The 10705-nt window shown below is 41.6% G+C and overlaps 1 protein-coding gene across 2 annotated transcripts in view; it reads right to left on the minus strand.

Moving 5' to 3' along the window:
• Sub1 (SUB1 regulator of transcription) overlaps nucleotides 1-10157 on the minus strand; it is a 14959-nt gene extending 4802 nt beyond the window's left edge. The window contains exons 1-4 of one of the 2 annotated variants that reach the window (XM_031360147.1): nucleotides 10039-10157; nucleotides 7856-7928; nucleotides 5025-5147; nucleotides 968-1076 (exon numbers count right to left, since the gene is read on the minus strand). In XM_031360147.1, coding sequence (XP_031216007.1) covers nucleotides 968-1076; nucleotides 5025-5147; nucleotides 7856-7927 — 304 coding nt within the window. In that variant the 5' untranslated portion in view covers nucleotide 7928; nucleotides 10039-10157. Of the gene's footprint in view, nucleotides 1-967; nucleotides 1077-5024; nucleotides 5148-7855; nucleotides 7929-8565; nucleotides 9787-10038 lie in introns of those variants that run through there. The other variant, XM_031360148.1, reaches the window with a different exon arrangement.
• Nucleotides 10158-10705: the final 548 nt, after the last annotated feature.

The raw sequence follows: 10705 nt of genomic DNA on the forward strand, positions 1-10705 counted from the left end.
TCTGAACTCAGGACCTTCGGAAGAGCAGTCAGTGGTGCTCTTACCCGCTGAGCCATCTCGCCAGCACCAATCTTTTTTCAAAGTTAATTAGCATAACCATGTTCAACAGTTTCACCAAGACATTTTCCTGAATGCATATATTTCACCCTCCACTCCCCTCTCTAGTGTTCCATTTCCCATGCCTGTTCATCACCTGCCTCTTCCTAGCCAGTCACCCTTCTACTGTGTGTGTGCCTTTGTCTATGCTCCCTGGAGCACAAGTGACAAGTTAACAGTTCATCTTGACCATCAACTTGATGGATTTTAGAACCATCATGAACACACCTCTGTGAGTGTGGAGGAGGGTGTCTCCAGACAGGTTAAAATGATGAAGGAAGACCCACCCTGACTGTGGGTGGCCCCACCCACCTAAGGTCTCGGTGACACCAAGCCAAGCCCCAGCATACTCATCTCTGCAAATCCTGACTGGGCCCCATGTGAGCAACAGCCTGCCACCTTCTGACTGGATCAGAATAAGCCCTTCCTCCCTTAAATTGCTTTTGTCTCCTATTTTGTCACAGGAAACTAAACATAAGTTGGTGCAAATGCTTTCTAGCTACTTGGTAACAGAATAAAGTGTTTTTACATGCTAAGAGCCTTGGAACTGGGTGAAGCACCAACACTAAGAGGACAGAGAGACCTTTAATAATTCTGTATTAAAGAACATCCTGCTGGAGCTGAGTCCAAAGCAAACACTAAACCCAGGTGTTTTCTACTTCTCATTTTACAGTTTCCAAAGTAATGCCTAATCTGCCTAAGAACTGATAAAAATGAAGTTAAAGTTAAGTGATCAATTCAACGTGACATTAGGATGCTGTTTTCCTAGGTTTCATTACAAATTGATTATAAAAGGATCAACCAAGTAAGGCCAATCCTTAACCTGGTATTCAATCAACATTAACATCAAACTGAAGAAATAAAACCTCACCTTTTCTCCCTGGTTTCATTTCACCTTCTGAGTCCATCCAATATTCTCTAATATCAATTAGAATTTTTCCTTTAAAGTCCCGAACACTGACATATCTCATCTTTCCAATCTAGCAAAGAGGGAGGAAAAAAATGCATAAAAAGAGGTTTTGAATTTATATTCACAACTTGCCCTTAATCCTGGAATAAGTATTCAAGTGTAACACTGGAGGCAGGGTGGGGATGGGGTATGTGCATGCATGCATGTCCACTTATGATGTCCAGGGAACAACTTCGGGTATCCTTATCGTTCTCTGCCTTGCCTTGAGAAGATCTCTCAATGAACTACAAGCTCACTGTTCAGTTGGTAGGCCACAGAGTATCCAGGATCTGTCATTTCTGCCCCTCAGTGCTGGGATTATAGCCATCTGCAGCGAAATCCAACTACCTAAGGTAGCTGCTGAGTATTAAAGCTCGGGTCCTCATGTTTATACAAGCTTATCTGCTTTTTAAGCTATCTTTCTTTCTTCAGCCTCACTTTAAAATTTATTAATAAAGCACAGAATAGATGTCCTTTAACAACAATAGAAACATAACAAGTTCCAATAATCCCACTTTGGGGATAAGATATATACTTAACAGACTGGGTATATTCTGAGAAATGCATATTCAGAAGATTCTCCTGTGTGAGCATCAGAATACACTTCATCCAAAACAACTGGCAGTAGGGTCTCCCAAGAGATCTTACATGTCTTTACTTGCACTATTCATAATAGCTAAGAAATAAAAGCAACCCAAAAATCTATCCTTAGATGAGGACACAAATATAACATGGCTTACACATGCAATGGAATACCATTCAGTCTTTATATAGGCAATCCTGTCTATGCTATAGCATTGTGCTAAGTGAAATAAGCCACTCCTAAAATAACAGCAGTACTATCTGACTCAACCTAAATGAGATGCTATAGTCTAATGCAGTAAACTCAGAGAAATCAAAATGTAAAACACCTCAAAAGGCAGAGGTAGGCAGCTGTGTTCAAGTTTAGCTTGGTTTACACACAGCAAGTTCCAGGCTACCCAGGGTGTGCTGGCTAACCAGGAATAGCCAAGTCTTATGAGCTTGATTGGTTGGTTGGCCCACAGGACTGGAACTACTGGGAAGTGTGGCCTTGTTAGAATGGGTACAACCTTATTGGAGGAAGTGTGCACTGTTGTTTTTTTTTTAAAAAGTAAAATCACATTTGTTTGATTTTACCAATGAAGTCTTAGGAGCCAAATGCTGGGGTGGAAAACTGCTAGCTAAGAGAGGCAGAAAAAGCACTCAGCTGGCCTTCCTCCTCGGCCAAAGTCCTACCAGGAATGGCCTCTCTCACACCATCTCAAACAAATTCCTTCAAACTCTATGTCCCTCCCTTCTACTTCCTGTGCATCTATCTGTCCTCCTGACTCCTGTTACTCTCTATGGTTTTTTAATAATCCTATCAATGGGTCACTTACTCTGCCTCTTAACCTATGGTTTGATTTTATTTACTCCTGTTTACAATATTCAAGCAGAAAGTGCTTTGATTAGAGATATGTGCTAAGGCTAAGCCACACAACTAAAAACAAGTTTTTCCAGTAAATAACACATCTCCGGGTTCACAGTGTGATCAAATATCCTGCAACACTGTACACACTTGCTGGGGGCAGGCTTTGAGGTCTCATACTCAAGCTACACCCAGTGTGGCTCACAGTAGCTTTTGCTGCCTTCAGATTAAAATATGGAACTCTCAGCTCTTCCTCCAGCACCATGCCTTCCCTGCACACCATGTTGATAATGGACTAAAACCTATGAAACTATAAGCCATCCTCAATTAAAAGTTTTCCTTTATATAGAGTTGCCATGACCACAGCGTCTTTTCACAGCAACAAAAACCATAGCTAAGAGACAGGCCTACATACCAAGACTCTGCCTTTAAAAAACAAAAACAAACTTATTTATACTGGTGGCTTAACACAAGCTATGTGGTTTTGGAGTGTCCCCATTTTCTAAATTCAGTAAATGTAAGGAAGAGTGTGGTACTGAAGCAGACAGACATAGGTCAAGGATTAAGAATGCAGCCCAAAAGTAAAACATACATTTAATAAACTCACCAAGTTATTTAGGAAAGATCCAAAGTATTTAACGGAAGGACAATTGTGGTGATCTGAATGAAAATGGCCTCCTCAGGCTCTTAAGGAGTAGCACTATTTTAAAGGATTAGGGTGCATCACATGGCCTTGTCAGAGTAGGTGCAGCCTTACTGGAGGAAGTGTGTCACTAGGAGTGAACTTTGAAGTTTCAGAAGCTCAAGCCACACTCAGTGTCTCTCCATCCCAGCTGCCTGTGGATCCAGGTGTAGAATTAGCTACTCTCTAGCAAGACCTACCTGCCACCATGCTTCTTGCCATGGTGACAAGGGACTAAACCACTGAACTGTAAGCCAGCTCCAATTAAATGCTTTTCTAAGAGTTGGTGCTGTTACGGTGTCTCTTCACAGCAGCAGAACACTGACTAAAACAAAAGTCTTCCTAACAAGCAGAATTGTAGATGTGCGCTACAGGTGGATCTCTGTGAGTCTAGAACTAACTCTGTTCTGTAAACTACAGAGCTAGTTTTAGGGCAGCCAGGGCTATACAAAGAAACCCTGTCTCAAGAAACCAAACAAAAAAAGAACCAAAGCTCTTTTCTTCATAGTGAGAAAATCATCCACTAAAAATAAACCCCATTTCTCAAAAATCTCTAACAAAACAGAACCTTTAAAAACCATAGTAATACATGTCTACAACCTCTGCACTTGAGGAGATGCAGGAGGATTACTAAAAACTCAAATCTAGCCTATTCTATACAGTGACTTCCAAGTCAGCCAGGGCTAGAAAAGAAAAAGACCCTCACTTCAGACTCCCCCACCCAGCAGGCCAGAGGTGTCATTATTCTACAAGTAAAAAGGAGAGCACACAGCTAGCATAAATGATAAAAGAAAAGCCAAGATACAGTTATGAAACTGGCTATTCCAAAGCACTTCTTTACAAACATTAAGAAATACTCTAGCTGATTTTACATTTACCCGGACCCTTTCTTGTTGTACTTAAAAGCCAAACAGCCCTAGAAGATCTTCTCCAGACTTTGATACTCAGCAAGACTTCCCAGGCTCCAACCATAAAGGCTCTGTAATTCATACACAACCCAAGCTTCTTCCCACTTCGAGATATGAACTCAATTTCCTGCTCTTGAAAATGCTTCCTTTGTCCACACACTTTGCACAGCTGGCTTAACCTTCACATTTTAAGATTTAGGTGCCATTTCTTTTTAATGAGATTCTCACGCCTACTCTCTCAATCTGCCCACTACTTCTCAGGACTTACTGTAATTTTTACTATTCGTGTGTAATCATGGTTCCCTTAAATTCCACGAGGTTACAGATCACATTCCACGTGGATGACTAGAACCTGGCAAAGCCTGAATGAAATAAAGCATAGTAAGTAGCCAATTTATTATCCATTTGAATCAATAATAGCATTCTTTTAAATTCCTCATCACATACTTTCACCTATATTCTCTACCAAACTAACCTTTGCCCTGAAATTACACTTAAGTCAAAGAATTGAAACCTATAACTAATCTACATTTAGTCTATTTCTTTCTTCCACTACTTTTAGTTTTCTTTCATCACTTTATCAACTTACATCCTTTCTTCTCTCATCCATTTGCAAATCTCTCACAAGCTCCCATCTCTTTGGTTTATGTGTTCTTTGGTGATTGGCTATTTAATCAAGCACATGTAAAAGCCAACAAGAATAATTCCCAGCCAAGCACCCCAGGTGCTACAGGAGACCATCCTCAGTGGCCACATTCACTGTCAGGTCTACTTCACTCACAACTGGTCCTTCTTCATGACCAGACTTCTAAGCTTTACCAATAACCCAGAATGAACAAATTACCTTCACTTCCTGCTCAATTGTTAATCAACATTGGTCAAGAGGATTACAACAGAAGACTGTGGTGTGCTATCAGATCAAGGGTCTGTCCCACTGGAGTGAATGCAATCCGACTTTACCTGGAACATGTTATCATCTCTGCTGCTGCTACTCTGCTTGGAGGATGCCAGAGCTCTAGAAGTCTCACCAGGCTTTTGCTTCTTCACAGGTTTATCTGGAACAACTTGCTTTTTTCTCTTTAACTTGAAGGAAAAAAAAAGGCAAGAATACACACATGTGAAGTTCAAAACACTTCATTACAGAGCTAGTCAAAATTTTGACTTATTAAAAGAAAAATATGTACATTAAAAAATTGTAACTATGAATCTAGACTTTACCAATAACAGAACTAACAATAGTGTTTTTAATCTCTACTCTCAAAATCCCCAAAGATACCTCATATGTTAAGACAGTGATCTTGTGGACTAGAACCCATACACAACTCTCTGGAAAGAGAAAGAGAAGCAGCCTATAACTTCTGTATAAACTTTTAGAAATCACAAATCTACCAAAAGTTTTCCTCTTATCATTTTATCTTTTTTTTCCTAATATTTTATCTTTTTAAAAAACAAAGTATATTGGTATATCCTGTAACCCTGACTAAGGCTGAGGCAGGAAAGTTGAAGATCAAACAAGACCAATGTATTTAAGACTAAAACATGAATACTTACTAATTTCTTGTCTATTCCAAAAGGAATCTGTACTGTTTTCAAGAATGTATGCTTCTAGCCTGGATTACATAGTAAGCTCCAGGCCAGTCAGGGCTACATAATGAAACTCTATCCTGGGGGGATGCCTAGGTATAGGAAGTTATTATCTTATGCCAGGCACTGAAAATCAACAACTCAAAAATTTCTTCAGCACTGAGAATATTGAAGATGGACAGTAATAAGACTAGCACTCAACCTCATATTTTAGAAGCAGCACTAGTATAAAAGAATTGTATATAACCTCATTCTCAAAGTGAGCTAAAAGCTAAAAAAATAAAAATTTTAAAAACCCACATTAGGTTTCCACCCCAAACAGTAGAGGGCAGCCATGTTCCTTTTTAGTGGACAAGTACAAAGTAGTTTATTACTAAACATATTAAATTTGTTGAGGCTAGGATAAGAATATGCTATGAAACGAAAACTATGGATGTATTTAATGTAACTGTCTACAAGATTAATAGTACTTAATAGTACTATGTGAGACAAGCTACAAAATCAGCTCAGCAAGAAGGCAATCCTCTGGACTGGTGCATGCCCTGCAAATAACCTCAATATCAGTTATATGCCCACTTTGAGGTTATATTGATACAAGTTCTAAACAGACTTCAAGTACAGCTATGTATGATGTTTGAAGCCTTATTTCAAAATTATGATGCTATAGTCTATCTTTACATTTATAGGCTCAACTTTCCTAAATTGTCCTATAGAGCTCCCTTAGGCAATACAGAGGCAAAAAAACGAACAAAACCTGAACAATAACAAAAAACTTTAAAAAAAATTTTTTTTAAAAGGAAGAGGGGGTTGCTACTTTAAATAAATAAAACAGGGTCCCCAATATCCCAGGTGACCTTGAACTTCTGGCCCTCCTGCATCCATGTCCAGTGCTGGGGATCAAACCTGGGAGTTCCTGAGTGCTAGGCCAGCACTCTACTAACTACAAAACTAGCCTTGCCTGTTGCTTTTACACTTTTGTAAACCACAGGTGCACTAATTACTTATTTTCAACAAAGCAAGTAAACAAATGAAGGTGAGTACAATGTGTTCAATTTCTAGGATAAGAATGTCTATTCAGATATAAATTTCTATTAAGATACAGCTGTGTGGAAGGAAGTCTTGACCACAAGGTGAACTGCTCCGTTACACTTCACTGCTGTGATCAACTGAGTGGAATGAAGTTGACAAAATAATAATCACCTAACACAGAAAAAGCTTATTCTGATTAAATGGGTAATTTTGTATTTGCTGTGGTGAATGGCCTTATTAAAAACAAATAACTTTTAAAGTTAAAATGTACCAAAACTTGAATTCAGTAAGTTGGAGAAAGAGGAGCAATGACTGAGAAACGTATCAACATTAATGTTTTCTTTCAAAACTTCATGCAGCCCAATAGTGACTTACTACCTATAGTTTAGGAAGAGTTTTGGAACTTTTATTACTATCATTCTGTGTTTGTTGTACTTGTGATGCCTTTACGTGGGTGCATGAGGTTACAGGACAAACTTGGTATAATGGGGTCTCTTTTCTACCATACTGAAGAACAGAGAGACCAAACTCACCTGAGCCACCACAGCAGGCTAGATTAACTGGATTTTTGAATGACACAGATTTCTAAATAATGGTAAGTAGTGTCTTTGCCCTAATTAGAATTCTAGTGCTCTAGAGTCTAAGAAAACATTTCTGTTGACTTTTGGTTACTAAAGGTGCTTAATGGAGGACTTGTGTAGCTGGGTCCCTACTCATGAGGCTGAGGCATAAGAACACAAGTCCAAGGTAGCCCAACAACTTTGAGACCCTATTGCAAAGAAAAAGTAAAAAGCAGGCTAGAGATATAGCAAGTACTTGACTGGGATGCACTGGGCTGCCAGGTTGAACCCCAAGTATAACACAAAGACCTCTTAACTCTGATATAAGGCCTACAAATGAGTCTAGGATCTAATATTCTACTCAAGGAATCCATTTGTCATTTACCTTTACAAAAAATACCCTTGCAGATTTTCTCTCACATTATGAGCCTAGCATTGGTAACACCATCCCAGCCCCCAGGGAAATTTGAGTTGGTTGGAGAAGTCTAGGATGCATAGCAAAACCTATCTAAAAAGACTGACAGGTCTTTTCCCTTCAAAACTGAATGTCAGCATTATAGAACAATTAATGCAGCATACATTTCGTTCTATAAAAGAACTTGGTAGAGTAAAAGTCACCTTTTTTTCAACTTCGCTGTCAGAATCACTGCCTGAAGAGCTTGAAGAAACAAGTTCCTTTGATTTAGGCATTCTGAAAAAAAAAAAAAAGACATCACACAAATAATTTACAAAGGGTTTTAATACCTTCATCTTAGCTCTCCCAGTCCAAAAAACAAAAACAAACAAACAAAAAACCAAAATAACTTCCATGGCTCATTCTGCCTTTTTTGTGGTATTGGAGTCGTTATACAGAACACATGTCTAAATTGCAAATAACAAGCAGAGCCAAATATTCTGAACCCAGTCGGGACAAAGAAATAAAAGCCATGTGCACATTCTTTCACCCTTCTCAAAAGTCAATGGGTCTTTTTTAACAACTGGTTTTAGAGGGGTTATAAAGTTTGTGGGTGGACTACAAGAAAGCAGTTAAGAATAATTGTTTCAAAATCAAAGAAATGTACATAATCCCACTCACACTAAGAGTAGAGGACCAGCTCCAGCATAAACAGCTTGCCTATGTAAGTGTGATTCCTAATTAATTTTGCCCTTATAAATCATCTTTTACATGCTTTGTATACACTAGTTTTTACTTTGTGGCCACACTATTAAAACAACAGGCAACAATCAGAGTTCACAATATTATACACAACTCACAATAATTTTGCACTGATTTTCTACTTAGGGAAATATATAAAATGTGAAGGCTTTATGTGCAAAGCAAAACTTACCAAACAGGCACACAGCCCAGAGCTTGCTGTTTATTTAGTGCATAAAACAAAGGGCAGACTACTTATTCTAACCCACATTTCAAGGAGTTCTTAAGCAGGCCCTAACTACTTTTCAAAATACTTACACCAGGTGGCAAAAGCTATTTATCAAACTATCTTCTGCTCTCTCCATCTAAATAAACTTATTATTTCTGTATGGCTTAAAGGTCCTAATAAACACAACAGATTCTGTAAATGCTAAAGAAAAATACTTCAATTCCTACCTCTTACACCAAAAAAAAAAAAAATTACAACCCAGCTCTCTATAGACCAAACTGGCATTCAATGTTCAAAATAGGAGGTCAAGGCAAAAGTGGGCTATCCAAGTCCTGACCACGACCATACAGAACACAACTGGTCAGTCTGTTAAGGGTAATAAACACAGGAGGGAGCAGCAAGGCTCCTAACCAGTTCATTAGCTTTTCCTCTTATGGCTCCATTTCACAACCTGACCTCCAAAATCAAGTTTCCCAAGCTAGCTGTTCATGAAACTACACAAAACCTGTTTTTGAAAAGAGAATTAATTGCACATAAACAAGTCTTTCACTTGCGAACAGCCAGCCACATCTATCTCCCATTACGAAAAGCTGTCTAGGGAACTAAAATTACTTCAAAGAACCACGTCATTATCTAACCTAAATCTACCCAATAAGAAAAACAATGTTACTGGTAACTGAAGCTAACGCTTTCCCTGTACTTAGACTTTTAACTTTAATGAGGCTTTACTGGGGTGCTTTCTTTGGGGCCAGGGGGCCTTCGTAATTCGCGCCCAAGGTAACTAAAGGGATGACCGTAAAGAGTTTATTCCGATCAGTCCGTGACTTGGGTGGGGGAGGAGTACTGAAAACATCCCAGAGCGCAAGGCACCCGTGGGCGAGAGGGCGAGAAGGCGCGGGGCATCGTGGGGGTCACGGCCAGGAAGCTCCAGGAAGCCCCGAGGCGAGGGCTGGGGCTACGACCGGCCTCAGGAAGGGGGCGTGGGGCGCCGAGAACGTGCGGGAGAGGAGGGCCTTGCGCCAGCGCCATTTTATCCTCGCCCGGGAGCCCAGCTTGTTCGCCGAGGCGCGCCCCCCGCCCCTCAACCCAGCGGGCCCAGCCTCCCCGGGGGGCTTTGCCGAGCACGGTGGTCGGGGTACGGTAGGCAAGCGCAGCCTCGAGGAGGACCGCGAGCGCCTCCGCCCGGAGCCCCGCCGTGTACACAGTCCGAGGGGCGCGCGGCCATCACCCGCCGCTCCCCACCCGCTCGCACGCGCCCACCGCCTCGGCTCGGCTCCCCGAGCGGCCGCCACAGGAGACCCGCGGGGCCGCGGGCAAGAGCGGAGGCCCTGCGGTGTCTCCCAGCCATGGCGGGCAAGGAGGGCGAAGGGGCCGCGGCAGCCCGGGGTCGGCCTGGCCGCGGCCTCGAGGGATGGGCCTGGGGTCCCGCGCACTCACGCTCCGCTCCAGCCGACCAACAGCCTCTAGCTCGCTCGCTTGCTCCGGAGTGACAGAGAGCCGGAAGTGACGGCAACTTAGAGGCCCCGGCTCCGCCCCGTGGCACGAAGGACACGTGAAGGGGCGTGGCCTCGCCGCCCAACCGACAGCCGGCCCTTTCCAGGGCCTTAAAGGGACCGCCACAGATCCTGAGATGGGTGCTCCTAAAAGGGAGATGGCGCCACACTGAGATGCCACACTGAGATGCCACACAGCCTGGGCCTGACCTGAAAGAGAACGAGGTGTAAATGAACGTAAATGACAACCACAGAGCTTTCCGCTTGCACATAGCTTGTATATAGTACAGCTATATAAATGCTGTACTGAAATGATGGAGCTGAGAACAACGTGCTGACCCACTTGCCCACAAATGATTTTCCTGTTCCACCTTTAATATCTGATTCATGCTGCTAAAATCCAAAGGAAGCAAGCCAGGAAGGTGCACTATTTAATTCAGAAAGTCAAAAAAATCTTACAAATGTCCTTAGCCACAAAACCTATTATTCTTGTTGTTGTTATTGTTGTTTGTTTTTTGTTTTTTTTCGAGACAGGGTTTCTCTGTTGTAGCCCTGGCTGTCCTGAAACTCACTCTGCAGACCAGTCTAGCCTCGAACTCAGAAATCCGCCT

Source organism: Mastomys coucha, unplaced genomic scaffold, assembly GCF_008632895.1.
Source record: "Mastomys coucha isolate ucsf_1 unplaced genomic scaffold, UCSF_Mcou_1 pScaffold8, whole genome shotgun sequence".
Lineage (NCBI taxonomy): Eukaryota > Metazoa > Chordata > Mammalia > Rodentia > Muridae > Mastomys > Mastomys coucha.